An 18320-nucleotide genomic window follows, 5' to 3' on the forward strand; every position below is an offset into this window, starting at 1 on the left:
TATGTTAATTAAAAGAAAATCCGGTGTTATTAATTATCTTGTAATAGTGTAAAAAATATGCATTACTTTTCTCGTGGGACAACACATATTAACAGCGTTTATTTTTAATTATTGAAATACTAAGTGCGCACTGACACTTTTAATTAAAAATATATTATATACTTATATATTTGGGAAAATACTTTCGTGAATTTGACAGTCGTGAAACAATTAAGCAGCATTATACGCCGCTTACATATACATGATTTTACTGCTGACAGAACGTATTATCGCGATCATAACAAGAAAATGCACGTGTAAAAACGTATTATATGGCATAACATGGCGGTGTGCATGCGCAGTAGAACGATACTGGCGAACCTGCCGAAATAAATACGAACTACACTGCACAAAACATTTTGCACATAATTACCGATAGCCAACATTATTTCATGTAACAACTACTAGTTTAAATCGTCGTAATTTAGTAAGATGCCCGTAGTTTAATTGGAAAATCATACTGGCGCGAATCCAGCAGATACAGGTTCAACTCCCGTTGAACCCAACTCCCATTTTTTCTACAAAATTATTTTTTCTAGTGTGTATATGCATGAGATATTTTCAAATTATGTACCTATGTTCAATAATATGTAGAATCGGGGAACTCAGAAATAATGGGAACTGAAATACATAACGGGTAAGGCGATAGCAGGTTACCGACTCGAGTAAGGAAGAATCCGGGTTAAACTTACACACGTGTCAAGAATACGTTTTACGTCGAATACTGAAAACTGCTCTCGGTTTATGTATTTACGCTCATTTAATGTTGGTGATTTACACACACTATTGCACGTGCATAATGCGTGCTTAATTTTCGTAGGACACTCACACATTCAAAACCCTGCATGAAGATGCGGCGTATTGAATATAGCCTATCGGTATTCTATTTATTATCTGTTCTGTGTGTAGAATGTTACATTCTGAAATCTTATGTCTTATTCATCGAATAAAATAAATAGTTTATTAAAGTTATGTATTGATTTATTTCAGATGAGTGTTTTTGCAATAAATAATTTATATATTAAGTACTTATTACGTTTATATTAACTGTATTGAATACAAGATCTTATTTTTAAAACGATCAAGGATCATTTTTACATTAATTATAAAAGATTAAAATATTATTAATGACTAGATATATTAATTTATTAATTTCCTCACAAATTCACTACGGTAATTAAAAGACGTCAATAATCAATTAATGAACACACAATAAATATTTACTTGTAGTATTGATTATTATCGATCATTTAATACCCGCAAATGGATTTTTACGAAGAAGCAGTAATACTTTAAATCGTCTTATCGGAGATTAACAAGTTATCAATTAAAAATTTTATATAATAAAACGTTAATACAAAATTGGTAATTATGTGATATATGAAAATGTTTTTTTCTCTATTTATTTTTTTGCAAAGAAATTACCAATCTCTGACATATATAAACCTCTAAAGAAAATTCTTAATATAAATTTAGTTCAATGCATGCAAAAGGGAGGAATAATACGGAGAAACCATTTCATATATACAAACATACACACATTAATGATCCGCTGACATAAATGCAGTCAAATTGTAACATTTAAAATTACCTAAAAGTAAAAGTCCAATGCAAGTTTTTTTTATGTTTTTAAAAAGTGAAACATAATGCACATTCATTTAAAAACATTAAACACGTTATATTAAATTTATAAATCATACTATAAAGATTTTTTGTTTTTTTTTTAATGGCAACATATTTTTTTAAATAGTTAAAATGACGCATTAATTAAAATTGTATGCATCTCTTGAACTACGATGTATAGCACATTTTGGCCAGTGTATGCAGCGGCAATCTAGCATAAAGGATGGGGAATGTCAATGGTGGTCAAAAAATTAAAATAAAAATCTAATTGTGTATCAAAAACACACCATAATTATCATAGGGTTTTTTTAAATTGCGTGTTTGTAAGCTACAAAGATTCAACTGCCTTTCACAACAACATACCTTTGTAAACATGGCTACATAAAAATAGGTAATAAAAACCGCAGGAATACTAGAGAAAAATGGAAGATTACAATATGCAGCTAAGTAAATTAGCAATATAATCAAATCGTACAATATATTATTATTTATATAAAATTTTGAACGATTCCAAAGAAAGTTAGCTTATTTTCAGATATTTAATATCAATTAATGTTTAATAAATTAATGTTCTTGTTGAATATAAAAATAGAATATAATAGATACAATATATAGATAGTATATATTCAATATTGTATATTTTATATTTTTTATAACACTACAACAGGCCAAGAGGCCCAATGACCCCAAAACTCCCGGATGAAAGTATGTTGGTGTAATGTACAGGTGATTTTGAATATAATAAAAGTGTAACACTACTATCTGCAATGCTCCACGAATAACGCGTATTTTCATATCAATGCTATACGGCCATCTCTATCCGCTACAATAGCTCATGGCGAAATGAAATACTTACAATTAACATGTTACCCATGACATCGAGGTACAAAAATCACTTGGTCCCAAAGACTGCATGTAGACGTGACAAGCTTAGGATTTACAATCCTTTTTTTATATTGTATACTATTTTAATTACAGCGTATATGGGTTTGACTTTTTATTAAATCATGAAACTAATTTCACTAAACTAGTAGATAATAATAATATTATCAACAGAAAAATATCTGAAAAGGAAAGTGAACATAAATTTTATTTTATTTTCATTCATCTAAAATTCTTAATTCAAATATTAGCCTTCCATCGATCGATGTTTGACAGACAGTATCTACACGAGAATAATTATAATTTTGACCAATGCAATTCAGTTCAAATACGTATCACGTCATACCTAATTGACATAATTTTAGTGTTATTAAATTTAATGAGAATTTAATGTGCTCCACTAGTTTGTTGCTAAGCTATATATGCAAATTATATATTGTCAACCGTGTTAGTGTAATTTAGAAGTTCAAAATCCTCTGACTGTTTCAGGTTTTTACACTCGCTATGATAAATAATAAATGTACCCATGAACTAACTACCCAAAATCATTAAAACATAATTTGATTTGCTATATGGGCTAAAACCCTGTAATTACGATGATTTTTAAAGTATTGTACGACCGCCAAGTAGCGAAGAGTCACAATTTCACGTTTACATTGACATGTAAAAAATAAAACGTATTCTAATATCGAGGTTGCTAGTAGTTTGCTGTTGTTTAAAATCTTTCAGTATCGTTCAATAAACCACAGTTAAGAGGCCATCCATAGATTGAAACCGTATGAGGTTTAGAACCGTGTGCCATACTAAACTTATGATTTCTGTTCATGGAAATATATTTTCACAAAGTATATTAAAAGAATCTGATCGCATCCGTTTATACCATACACTAATTACGCTTTGTGAAAATATATTTTTATGAACATATATCATAAGTTCAGAATGGCGCACGGTTCTAAAACGTATGCAGTTTCAATCTATAGATTCGCGAGCTGTAAGTTTTATACATGAGCCCGTGCAATCAAATTAGACTGCTTTAGATGGCAAGTTAATGTACACAGCATATTAGACGAGTCACGAATGACAAAGAATTCATTCGGGAAGCCGTATAGGCAAATGAAGACCTGATCGTAGAAAATGGAGACATAGTGGCAGGTTCGATTTAAAAATCTTGACTGTACAAAACTAAAGAGAAGCAGTTTTGGACAGTCCTGGATGGAGCCTAGTGCTGGATGAAGCCAAGAAGGATTTCGAGAGAAATAAATAACGAAACCAATAAATTTCTCATTCATTATACTGTACTACGAAGTTATATCATAAAAATGGCATTTTTAAGAACAAAGGAATTGTCTAAATATCCAGGACTCGAAATGGACCGGACCCCATCAGTCCGCCATTCCGGTTCATGTAAATTCACAAAATTAACGCTCCGTCTCGTGGAATAAATAACTTGACCATATGAGCTTGATATGCTATATACCTAACAAAAGAATCACATACTTATTTTAATAAAAATATCTATACATAAAATTGTTACTATGTTAATATTATTTTCGGAAAATTATTGAGCGCTCCGGTTCGTAACGTTTTCCATTCCGAGCGCTGTGAATATCGTAAAAATAATAAAGATTAAAAGTCGATAATAAGCTTCATATTATTTAAATTATTTCTTTAATACAAATGATGTTTGATAATTGAATTTGTTGATAACATTGCTTAGAAAGTAATAAAATAATGATCAACAAACAATATTTCGTGATATAATTATATTATAACAATTTATAAGTAAACAGTACACTAACTTAAAATTCAACAATACGTGCCCAGATAAACAAAATGGCTAAATCAGCTACCTATAGCTCAAGGCCTACTGATTACTTAAATTCAAGAATAACTAATTAAGGGGGGAAAATCATTTTCCCAATAGCCATGAATTAAATATCATTTACGCAATACTATAAATTATAATACGCACTTCTTCTAATGTGTTAAATGTAGGTATTCGATTAATATTTTTCAAAAAAAAAATCTAAATAGAGTTTAGCTAACAAAAAGATGCACACTTTTATCAAGCCATACAAATAAATACACCAGGTAATCAATCATATATAATATGTATGTAACTTATATTCACAGTGACCACCACTTATATAACCACAGGTACCTACTATTATGGTTTACATTCAACCAAACCATAAACTTTTTGTCAGGCTATAATTTTCATTCTATACCTTTATTAATATTTTCCATTCAGATAAGTTTTTCCCACATACACGTTTATATCTAATGATATTCCGCAATCTTACTCCAAAAAAATATAACAAATGTCTGCCTAAGTTACAAACTTAAAAACACGAAATATAGTTACTTTGATTTTTTTCATTATTATTGATGTTGTAATAGGACAATTTATTACTAATTAGACTATCTAAATTTTTCCAATTTATGGACGTCAATGCACTTATGTTTTAAACCACAAATATATAAGAAAATGTTGTATCTTTGTTATAAAATATTAGCCATTGATATTTTTTGTCTAATGTTACAGTACCTACAACAAAATATTGATAACTCTTTTTTTTCCTTCACATGATTTGATTTCTTCTACGAATTTAAGACAATGAAAAACTGAATTGTCATGAGATGTAGAATTATTTAATATTGTAGCGAATAAAATGAGGCAAGTGAATTTTATTGGGTTGTAAATGTATTATGTGCAGAATTAGATTCTACAAAATATATATGTTTTTGTGTCGTTATCTATTTTGACTTTTACAACATAATCACACTGGAGTGACTGTTGTAATTTTAATTCAGTGTGTAAATAATACCTTTATTAAATTTATAGTAATTATTCAGAAGTTATTTTGAATTAAAATAATATAACTTACATTTTGAGAGCGTTTTTTTCCATCCTGTTAACATTTTGATACGTCAAATAGTAAAAAAAACAGTTATTTATTTAGTCACAACAAACTTGTCAATAAAAAATATTTTTATAAAAGTTCCAAAACTTTGTCAAATATAATACAGTCCTTCGCGCCTACTATCGCACGCGATTTAACACACTGCAACAACTGAAATATTTAAAAAAAATATAAATATATGTCAAAAAATTAGATCGAACAACTTTCACTGCACTTTTTTTCAGTCCCTCTACAATAGAAAACGAATCGCGATTTTAACGGTCACGTTTATTAATCACAATACTATCGCAATAAATTATAATTATTATATTATATACATTTTTTTAATTTTTCATGGCTTTTAACTATGTAAAATTATTACTCGAAATAGTTTAGTTTATTACCTGTTGTAAAAAAACAGTATCGCACTTTTATTAAGAGTTAACGTTGTTTTTATCAACTTGCAAAAACGAATTCGAAATCTATAATTTTAATTTCTTCTTTTAAATTTTGATAGTATATTAATTTTATTTGATTGATAACTTGTATTATTTATGAGTGCAGCATACATACGTCAATATTTTTTGCCGTAACTCCTAACAGGTTGTTTGACTTTTTTGTGTTTACTTTCGAGATAATTTATGCATACAATATTATTATAATTATTCTCGTGTTGTTTTTTTTCTTGCAAAATCAACCGCGACAGGAAAAGTATAATACTGGCCGCGCAACAGTGGTCGACGGAATAAACTCGGATATAGAGAACAATCCGTTTAAATACTGGCGCGTTTTTAGCGACGGCCAATCAAAACGGCCAGCGATTCGGCGAATGATAAAATAAATAATAGTTCGCGAATTGCACTTCATTTACAAAGATGTGAGTAATTTTCAATTTGGAACACAAATTATTTTGACAGAATGTGAGGATGCTTTTGTTTTTTTTCGTACGAAACAAAATCTCAATAATAAAAAATACGTAGTTATCTACAGTCATCTACAGTCAATGTTTCCCTTCAAAATATTGCATTCAGATTTTTTTCTTTTCAGAATACTTACTGTCTTTAATAACATTACGTTTTTACATAAATTTAACAACATTTCTCTGATGTTTACAGTGGCATAACGAAAACGATTGTTGTTTGAAGTTTAACTAGGAGCGTCATTGAAAGAACTTTTCAAGTCTGACTGTTAAACGATGTCTTCTAAACTCCAGGATTTATATTGCTACTTCGGTCTTACATGAGAAGATAATACCAATAACCAACCAACCATACTAAAGATTGAACAGGATTGTGAAACTCTTACATTCGAACCGACATATGGGGACATTACTAACATATATTATTATGATCCTGGCATTGGCAACCTGATCCCAAAATCCAATTTATTACATTTAAACACATATGGCCGTGTGATGAACAGGTAAGTCTGACTACATTTTAAAATAGATCAATGTGTGGTGGGCTAGTACCAAATATTTTGAAAAAAAACATTCTTCCATAGAGATGGAATGTATGGATTTGAAGGAATAACAAGGACCACTAAAAGCGACTTCGCTATGCAGGTTTACTTGAAAAGAACTTCATACTACTGATATGACATTTATTTTCTAACTTTTAGGGCGTGTAAAAAAACAATCCGTCACAATATCTAGACGCAGCTAGTAATGATACATTTTGGCGTAGTTTTTAGTTGAAAATCCTGTATAATTTGTGTAAAATCATTTATAATTGCAGTCGAATAAGTAATCGCAAGTAAATGTATCAGAAAACCGGAATACCAACTGAGCGATTTTTATATTTGTGGAGTTAAACTTGACCATGCTGCGTAACAGAAATAAAGTATAGGTCTCCCTTATAAGTTTCAATTACATTTAGCTTCTTTACGAGCTGTTTATTGGCGAATTTACAATCTGCCTGTAAAGTCGCCCAGTGTAATCATCGAATAAGCTAATAAGCAGGTTGTAAACTCTCTACCGAGAAAAGTTGAAAGCCGGTCAACTTTACACGCTACACACCGGCGTGTGGGCCTACTGCGTCTGCACAGTAAAGCGCAGTACCAACCTCCCGGTAAAAAAACGAACTACGTTCCGTCAAAATAGTCACTGGCTTGTGGCTTCTCAGCGAATGGAAATTTTTGTGTGTAATCATCAAATCGCAGTAGCTGAATCGCCCGCTTTTAAATTCGCCAATAAACAGCTCGTAAAGAAGCTCAATGTAATTGAGGCTATAGTCAAAATTCTTTGGTCAGTACAGATATTGCATGCCCAGTTTTTTTTTATCGAAATTGAGTTATTATACACAAAATTCCCGCCCGCTTCATTCCTTAAGAGCGTACAAATAATTTTCAACAGTAGGTGCGACGAAATTTCTCACTAGTCGCCAATCGGAGACCGATAGTTTAGGTGTCCGCACGTCGATTTGTTTTGTCATGGCGTCGGATGAAAATATTCTTAAATCGTGTAAATATGACTAAAAAAACTTTACGTATGTACTTGAAAGAGAAAACATGTCAATGAATATACTATTATTATCAGTAATATAACAATAAACATAACATTAACTGGACGCATGTTGGATTTTTATGACAAATTATATTTGCACGCGTCATTTGCACAATCCGCGCATCGCCTAGCCACGACCTTTTTAGACCATGCCTCAACTGAAGTATAAGTCTTAAGGATGTCGAAATACATGCTAAAATATGTATATTTCACCTGTCATTTTACATAAATACAACATCTGTGAAATTATTAAAAATATTGGAATTTTATACAACTAAGCTGCATAATAAATAAATATACCTACATACCCATATGTCGTCAGTAGTGTATATCGTACTGATGCTGACGAAACCGGTATTGATAATAATTAAATTAATATATAGAATAACTACGTACTTACTACATAATTATTATGTTTTATTTTAATTAACAATGTCTATCAGCCAAGAATTAACAGCGTGATATAAAAAAATATCTACCAAGAATACAATTCAATTTCAGATAGTATCATTCACAATTTCAAATAAACTGTGTACCTACTTGTAGGTTTTATTTGACTTCATCGAAGGCATGTGTAGTAGGCAGGTACTTTCTTATTGCGTTCAACGAATGAGATGTCTATAAAAGCGTTGAGCGCAACTACAATAATTATTGTCTATACAGTGGAACCCCGATCTACCGTTCTCGCATAAATCATTTTCCCGCACGGATCGTTCATTTTTGAAAGTCCCGCCAAACACCCATAAGAACAATGTTAAATAATCCCGCATTAACTGTTCCCCGATTTATCGTTTTCCTCGATATTTCGTCTAAATATTATGGTCCCGTCACAAATATTACCCCGATTGACCGTTTTTGTTGATATATATTTTTGATTTCGCTTTCGTGGAATTATTTATGAACAGACCTTTCAGTCAGTGTTGCCATGTCTACTGAAATTTCAGTAGATCAAATGATATTTTTTGCCAATATATTGAATTTTTGATTTTTTTTCGAAATTCAAGAAATCTACTGATATTTGTGTTTCTCCATAATTGTAAATTAACTGATGATTCTTTTAATAATAAACTTGAAATGATTTACGCATGACCTTTTTTGATGTTATACACTTCTAAATTGACATAAAAAGCATTGTAACTTTGATTGTAACTCTACCCAAGAATTAGTTATTATTATTCTTATTAGTTTTAAATCATATCTAATAAACCACATTTTTCAAAATCTACTGATATTTTATGAAATCTACTGAATTTTTTGTCAAAATCTACTGAAATTTTAAATTTTGACTTGGCAACACTGCTTTCAGTCGCGTTGCTTTGTTTGCACAGATCGGTCGACGCTCGCATCTCGTATCACGAATTTTTATAAGTCGCCACTAAAATGCCCCCCACGAAGAAAACCAGAACTCTAGCTCAGAAACCCGACGTCGAAAAAATCCAGAAGAAAAATGAGTTTTTTTTTTTGTATATCCCGCATTTATAGTTTCCTACATTTATCGTTTTTTTGCTAGGATCCCTTGAAAATCGTAGATTCGGGGTTTCACTATATTATTATTTCACGCATGCATACTGCATAGTACACATACGCGAAAAGTACTATATGACTTGAAAAAAACCTCAAAAAAATTCAGATGTTTTTCGCAAATTTGTTTTCAATATTTAAAAACATATTATTTTGTGAGGACGTTTTTCATTCGATCTTGAAAAAATAATAAAATTAAAACGACTTCATTTAATTTAAATTAAATGGGACTGCGTTTTATGAGTGTGTTGAACGCAATTAATAATTCGGCATTTGACGGTCGCCAATCTATGCATTAAAAAATGTTTCTTCCTCTACCTCTTTTGATTACAATGGCATAAGAGCCACCAGGCCAGGATTGTAACTTGGGTTGGTATGTTTATTCAGAACAATACCTTCCACGTGGGCAGTATGTTAAATAAATGAGCGTTTTAAATTTAAGAAGAAAACATCACTAGATAGATAACAAAGGCAACGTAAAAAATGACAGATAAATCCACATGTTGGATACCTAGCATAAAATATTATTACGGACCGGTCATTGGAACGACATGATTAGCCAAAAATGATTCGAGACGAACGGTATTGCATACATAAACCGTGGCCATTCTAATTAAAATCATACTGACTGATATAATTTCATTAAGAAAAATACAATGATAATAATTCAGTCTACCTTATAATGTCTTTGGTGCATTATCTTCTTGGTTATTAATAACATTAATATGTTAATGAAAACTATTGACAAAATATGGAAATTTATTTTGGTCTCTTCCTCTTATTCAATCTTTTCTCTTTTCATGTAATCCAATTCCCGTGTGATTCAGCATTTTAACGCCGGATTGACAAGTACAAAATAAGTAAATTAAATGATAGGTCTTCTCTTTCATCTTGTATAGTGCTCTTCTAAGTCGTAAACACTCAATCAAAAAATGCTTAATAAAATAAATGATTTCAAGATGTGAAATTACTGGAGGATTCTTGAGATATAACTAAAACAATGCATTCGTAACGGTGTTTGACTCAAAAGAATATGCATTCATTATGTGGAAAATTTCTTTGGTGACATTATTCGAAATAATAATTATTCTTTGCTTCAGACAGGGAAAGACAGAAGAGGAAAAAATGATTTTTTCGGCGAAGAATCGGCGTCGGTATTTCAACCAAAGTTAATGCCAAAAAAATAGACAAGCTTGGTTAAAATACAGTGATTTTCAATGTGTGCGCCTTAGATTATAGAAAAATGTGTGCGCCTACCGCCACCTTTAGATTAGTAAAGTCTGAGCATAACTTTTTGCACAAGCAACGAGTGGTCCACTGCCATACTATTTATTGATAACGTACTTGCAAGCAGAGTTTGGTATTATGACTGAAAAGTATAAATAAGTTATTAGTTATTATCGTTTAGAATCGACTGTCACATTGACAAACATCCTAGTGTATTATGATATTATTATACACAAGAAGTTTACTTACTTTGATCGTCACTACCAATTATTAATAACACATAACCACTAAATCAGATGAACTCCAAGGTCTCCAAGATACGTTAAAATAATCTGAAAGAAATCTGAAATTAAGAATACTCCGACAAGTGAACACGACAGACGCGTCAGTATGAGCACTCTATAGACAATGACAGGTCGTCTATAGACAAGAGGATGGGAGGGGCGAAAAGTAGGACCAGTCGTGTAATGTATTGGCTTCCTTCTTCAGTAGGCAGTGGTACGCCGCAAGCAATTCCCAATTAAAAAAAAATAATAATTCCGCGCAAACTTATTACAATGTGTTGTTTGGTAATGCTATGGAGAGATGCATATACATATTTCAATGGTTATTTTTTTCAGGCAATAACAAAATTTAAACTGCTCTTCTGTTATCGCAGACATTACTCACGGGGTCGAAGCCAGAATTTTAATTCACTTCCGAATGACTTCCGGTTGACACCTTTCAGAAAAACTTTTAAAAAATTGTCCAGGCAAACTCAAAAATTGGTAGCAGCAGATAAAAGCGTGATCTTGAATATTATTTTGAAGATACTGTATTCAACCGGTTGCTCATAAATTATATATTTTAATACGCCTTCAATTGGATAAATTTGAAACAACTGTATTAGAAGATGACATATGAAAAAGGAGATCCTCGTAGTCCAATTCGTTAGCTTCTAATCCGGGACTCTGGATTCGATTTTCGGTTAGATTACACCAGGAAATACAAAAATAAGGTAAGCGGATTACTTTTGGGTGAGGTTGTAAGAAAGTAATTCTCGAATGTGGAGATATACAAAAAGGATAATGTAAACACGTGTTAAAGAATATATTATTTTCAATAGTTACGTCTGTATAATATATAATATTATTATAGAATAAAGTGTGTTATGTAAATAAAACACGCATTCATTATTGGTAATATTTTGGACACTTAACGCCTTACCGCCATTAAGGCTGTACATCAGTTGAGGCACTGTCTAAAAAGATCATGGCTAGGCGATGCGCGGATTGCGGGTCGCGGGTGCAAATGACGCATGCCAAACGAAATATAATTTGTAATATAAATCCAACATACGTCCATTTTATGTTCTTTTTATACAGCAGAGCCAGTCCAAAAACAAACATTTTCTTTCTTAACTTTCTTCTTTAAGCACTACGGTGTATGGTTGCAGCATCAGTCCCGTGCGGCTCCGTCTCGGCACGGAATGAGCACTTAAAATCACTTCTTTCAGACATGTTTAAAGCGTCATAGAAAGCGGCCGTGCATATCCACGGTTGTGCATATATGACGGGTGGTGGTGGGCACTTTAACGTATGTTCTATTAGTAACAATAATAATATATTCATTGACATGTTTTCTTTTTAAAGTAAATGGGTAATGTTTTTAGACATCTTTACACGATTTAAGAATTATTACGCCCGTCGCCATCACGAAACAAAGTGACGTGTTTCCAGCTCGACGTTCTCTCTCAGAATGCGAGCGAGTCCAACATTTCGTCGCGCCTATAGTTGAAAATTATTTGCCGTTTCACTGATGTATCACCTTAAGTAATAAACCAAAACTGTTATATTATTAATTTGTTCTATGTATGCTACGGAACATCTTCGACAATTCGCATGACCATAAATATCTAGGACATTTGAATGGACTCACGATCATCAGCAATAAAGAACACGGAAGTGTGCAAGATCAGAAATCTTATAATAATCTATTCGGTAGGTCACACAAGCCATCTATGCTATTTTTCTCGAAACCTGGGTGTTTTTGGTTATTTCACTGTTAAATCTAAAATGTAAAATAGAAAGAAAAATAATCATTATTATATTTTTGCAACGTATAAATAATCTAACATATTCTAACACTAGCACGTTTATCTTTTGCGTTAGATAATTTCTTAACTATTTAAGTGATTTGATAGATAATTTCTAATCTATTTGTGTGTTTAGTGTCTAAGTTTTAATTATTTCATAAGCTCTTATCACCTGTTGTGTTATGTTATGTTATAACGTTATAACATAACATAGCATTACCTGTAACATTCTACACCACAAATTTCGCCTCCAATTATCTTTTTATGATGTTATGTCACACCAGGTCTAGTTTTATCAGTTTTGGTTTTGTTGATTGGCTGATTGAGTACCTACCTGGCCAAAAAAAAGGTGTGAAATTGCGACGAATTATTGAAAAATATCGACATGCCGAATACGTATTGCACTAATTACTAAAGAGATTGGGCACTTACTAGGAAAAGTTTTTGGGCTTACTATATTAAAACAGAACCAGAACGTTTTACAGTGAAAGAAGCAGTGGCGGGTTTAGGGACTTAGAGCATATTTACGATAAAAAATTAAATTTAAAAAAACATAAATTCCAACTACCAACGTATCAAGTAAAATAATATTGTATCTCGTCTATCAATGATTAAGTTATAGGTTCCTTTTGATTTTAATTGCAGGGATTTTGTTGTACTGTGGGTAATATTTTATATGCAATTTGTAAAGATTTTTGTATCATTTAATGATTGCATGACCGATTTAAACTGTTTCGAGGCCAATTTTTAAATCTCTGATGAATCGATTGCGTCAATTGCATCGAATAAAAACGCCTCTGAGAAAAGGGTTTATATATTATTTATATTATAACAATAGAATGTTGTTAAATGTTTAAAATGCATACCTAAATAATTAATATCGCTATTTTGGCATATCTGATTTAAAATGTCTGATTTTTTGATATCTATTGTTTACACGATTTATATTTATTTGCCTTAAGGGGGACACGCATAGTATATTATTCATTATAATTCATTATCAAATAAATGCTTTAAACATATTTTAATCGATCAATACCTATCTAAATACAATGGGAAAAATAAAATATATTTTTTTATTTCAAATAGAAAGCAACAAATAAGAAAAAACAGCTAAAAATAAGGGTTTTACTATTAGATATATTTATTGTTCCAGGTAATTTCTTGAAACAAAATTATCGATTTAATGTTGTTTAATAAGATCGATTTTTACGAAAAATAAAAATGTATTTTATTCGGTTATTTTTGAATAATTGCAACAAACTAATACGATAATCTGTTCAAAAAATTTTTTTTTAATATTTAGATATACTTTATGTAATATTTTAATTGCGTTTTAATGAGGTATTTGTTAATTAACATTTTTTAATTACTATGCACCAGGAGGTGGCGCCTCTAACGGCGAAAAGTGGCGATTATATTTTCAATAAGATTTGAATTGGTGTGCTTTCTAAGATAAGATGCCCCGAAGATTCATTTAAATTGGATTGTAATTGGAATTAGATTCTGATATTATTTTGACCTATATGCTTTGTAATTCGGGGAATAGATGGCTCTATGAAATCGAAACTTTTGATGACATCCCCCTTAACATAGTTAAAAGGGGTTTTATATATAATTAAAATATAATTAAAAAAAAATTTAAACCAAATAATAATGGCGAATTGTTATAGTATTGCATGATTATCCACTCATAGTGACAAATTGTCTTCTCATAAGTCCTACAAATTGGCAAACAAATATCATAGTAGCAGTATGAAGTTCACTGAGGATTAACATTCAACGAGAAGTGACTTGTAGCTAACCTAACCTAATCAGTCGACCAGTCGGTCCTTTACCAAGCCAATTGCTTCAATCTAGGTATCTCAACACTATGTTCCCTTCCTATATAAGACGAGTCTCTTGGGTGGTTGGGAGTCTTCAATCCTTGAGACGTGACCTGCTCGAAATCAATGTACTTATAAGTTGTATAAATATATAATTATATTCACTGCCCAAATATTAACTTTCACTTATATTGATTTATTCAAAATTTATAGTACATTATTGGATGTAACATTGAATTTTCAATTTCAATCAAACTAAATATAAAAACAACCGTTTTGTCATGAATCGTTCATTGACTTTATTTTATTACTGATGAATATTTTAAATTGAGTTTTTAACGTGTTTTTGCTTATTTTTTGTGTTTTCATTTATTCGCCCATATGACGACAGAATACAATATATATGATATTATCCTTTCATTGACAATCACAATATTATAATGTACACATTAACAGAAGACATCACATCTAACGATGTAAGTAAAAATTATTTTTAACTTTATAATTTCAAACTTCATATGGTAGTTTTTAAGCGTCCACTTTGGCAGAATAAGGCAAAAATAATATTAATTTATAGCAATGTTATAGAGTTCATAATATGTAAATGGAATCAATCTGTATTCATCCCAGAAGTCATCCAATTTAAAAAATATATTATTCTCGAGTCGATTACATAATAACAACCAAACAATAGTTACCTATTTAATTAAGATATACCTACGTGCATAGGTTTTGCACGTTGTGGTGGTTTTTTTTAAATAATTGGGAACTATGTCCAAAGCACGGAAAGGACTTTTTGGAAAGTTTTAAAAGACATTCTGGTAATTTTTATAACTTTACTAGCTGACCAGGCAAACGTTGTTCTGCCATATAAATTATTTCTAGTGAATATTTTGGTTGTTAAATAAAAAGTAACGAATGTATCGTAAGTGTGTGGGGATGGGATCTATGACAGAAAGAGGAATAGAGCACTGTAGACGATGACCGCCGATAAAAACAAAAAAACATCAACCATTCATTTTCTCAATTCAAAATGAGTAATGATGTTCATAATGAATGAATTACCTGTGACAGGATCTCGTTGTTTAATGTTTATGCAATATCCGTCTTGTCCCTTCCAGAAAATTAGCGGATATTGGAGAGCGTCGTATGAACGGTGTGTCAGCGATGAACTCCAGATTATTGTTTCTTCTTCGAATCACGATTTCTCGCGTCGATGTGCGGTCGCCAACCATGATTCCAGCAATGTCGTCAACAACAGTCGCATTGAATCGACGTACGTGCTCTCCAGCTGGTGTTTTATCAGGATTGATGACAATAGCGTGATTGTCACTTTGCGATTCGTGCATGTGTGCTTTGAAGTATTTCAATAATTCATTGTGCTCATTCAACAGGGCGTCCAGTTCGCCGACGATGCGCCTGGCATTAGGCGAATTGAGGCTATTGTAGCCGCAACATGCATCCACATGATTGATGTCCTCACCGCCGCGCCCATGAAGTAGATTTGTAAAAATGTATGTGGTTCGTTTGGCATTTGGTATACTTGACCTTTGATTTTGAACGTAGAATGGAATTGTTGACCATTTGCCGCAGTATTGTGAACTATTTCTGTTGCTCCGGACGAAGTCATTTGGAAGCATGAATTGAATGTGCGAATGGACTTCAGGAACAGGTTTGAATCTGGAACCGTGCCAATGAGTAAGCTGTTCAATGGTTCTGGTGGTATCTCAATTTCTGGTAGTTGCACTTTTCCTGATGCGCAACACATCCCGGCTGACTCATGTTTGAATTTGAGCGCATGACAATGGGGACATTCTTTGTCCATAGCATCAATCAGCACTTTCGGATGAGCGGAATATTCAATATCAGGCTCGTACTCGAATGCGAGACGAAGGAACGAAGCGGATGTAAATGTTCGATGTACTTGTTGGCGTTGTCGGTCGTTTGCTCTGCGTGTGTTAACTACGAACCGGCGCGCTTGGCTCCGTTCCAATTGTCGTTGTTGATTTCGTTCAGCTCGTGCCTCTTGTGATTGAGATGCACGCAATTGCAACATGCTTACACGCACGTTTTTGTTATCCTGTTGGATTTGTTCGTCTGTTCTTTCTACTCTACTATTTCGCATGTTTGTTGCTTTATTCGTTCGACGGCCCAAATGGCCCCCCTTGCGTCTTGCTGGCATTGTGCACTGTAATACACGCACATAAAAATAGATAAATTAAAATAAATCGTACAAAATTTTGCACGCACTGCGTTGTGATTTGCCGAATGAAATGTCAAAATGACGCGACGCTTCTCTTGAATTCTTCTCGGACGTAGTGCCATCTGTCATTCAACAACATAAATAATTTCGTTCTGTTTGAAATACGAACGACGGTTAAATTTGTTCATACAAAAATAATAAAATCGCGATTAAAAAATGGGAAGATGGGGGTAGGAAAGTGAAAATTTGAGGTTATAGGTATTTTTTTATGCCAAATAATAAAAAAAATACAAAAAAAAAATTGTCAAAAAAATAAAAGAAAAATTTTCTAGATAGAGATACCCTAATCACCCAGCGGTATGAAATATACTTGTTGACCTATTCTTATACCTAACAAATATACATAAAAAAATTGATAAAAATCGGTCGAGCCATTTCGGAGGAGTTCGACCACAAACATCGTGACACGAGATTTTTATATATATCATCATCATCATCATCAGCCTGAATCTATCCACTGCTGGATGAAGGCCTCTTCAAGTTGCTTCCACTTCTCTCGGTCCTGTGCATTGCGTTGCCACGTACTTCCGCAGAACTTTATCATTTCATCGATCCAGCGGCCTCTAGGTCTACCTTGTGGACGTTTTGTACTTCTTGGATACCACTGGAGATTGCTTAATTATTATGAGCGTACATAAGTGAAACGGCAAATAATTTTCAACTGTATGTGGAACGAAAATTCGGCCGCGTTGCCATTCGGAGAGCGATAGTCGACCTGTTTACACGTCAATTTGTTTTGTGATGGCGTCGATAAAGATAAATCGTGTAAAGATAACTAAAAAACGTTCCGCATGTACTTAAAAAAGAATACATGTCAATGAATATACTATTATTATTACGAATATAATAATAAACATAACATAAAAAGGACGCATGTTGAATTTTTACGACAAATTATATTTCGTTCGGCTCGCGTCATTTGCACAATTTGCGCATCGCCTAGTCACTTAGACCATGCCTCAGCTGAGGTATAGCCTTAACCGTGGAAATAATACCTTCACATACCTACCCTTTCCCTCGGTAATGATAAAAATGGTAATTAGGTTAGTACCAATTTTTCGAGGGACTTTAGCCAATCTTTCTCCAATGTTTTAGATGAGACATGTTACTAAATTATTGTAGATACCAGCATAAAGTTCCTAAGTAATAATTAACAATATTTATTTTCAGTAAGATCCTTGAATGGGCTTTCCATATATTTTGTAGTATGTAATAATAATATAGGTTTGCACATTGCATGGTAATATTAATTTTCACAATTAATACCGTCACAATTCTTTCAATATAATAATAACAAAATATCTTCCTGTTTATGTATAATCGTATAATGCATGTAAATGCATTGTTTATTAATTTAATTATAGACTCAAAAATATGACCGTGATTGATCACTCTGTTGATTATAGACGAAATTGATAATATGTAATAATGACATATCAAAAAAAATATATATAATACT

At 32.1% G+C, this 18320-nt stretch overlaps 1 protein-coding gene across 3 annotated transcripts in view; it reads right to left on the reverse strand.

Annotated features, from left to right (window-relative positions):
* LOC147070150 (dietary and metabolic glutamate transporter-like) overlaps positions 1-18320 on the reverse strand; it is a 148467-nt gene that overhangs the window by 90988 nt on the left and 39159 nt on the right. The window contains exons 1-2 of one of the 3 annotated variants that reach the window (XM_085949647.1): positions 6021-6204; positions 5433-5618 (exon numbers count right to left, since the gene is read on the reverse strand). The exons of 1 other annotated variant lie outside the window; for it this stretch is intronic. In XM_085949647.1, coding sequence (XP_085805773.1) covers positions 5433-5466 — 34 coding nt within the window. In that variant the 5' untranslated portion in view covers positions 5467-5618; positions 6021-6204. Of the gene's footprint in view, positions 1-5432; positions 6205-18320 lie in introns of those variants that run through there. One more of the 3 variants, XM_085949645.1, reaches the window with a different exon arrangement.

Source organism: Rhyacophila brunnea, unplaced genomic scaffold, assembly GCF_057557595.1.
Source record: "Rhyacophila brunnea isolate RB1 unplaced genomic scaffold, BYU_Rbru_1.0 scaffold_22, whole genome shotgun sequence".
Lineage (NCBI taxonomy): Eukaryota > Metazoa > Arthropoda > Insecta > Trichoptera > Rhyacophilidae > Rhyacophila > Rhyacophila brunnea.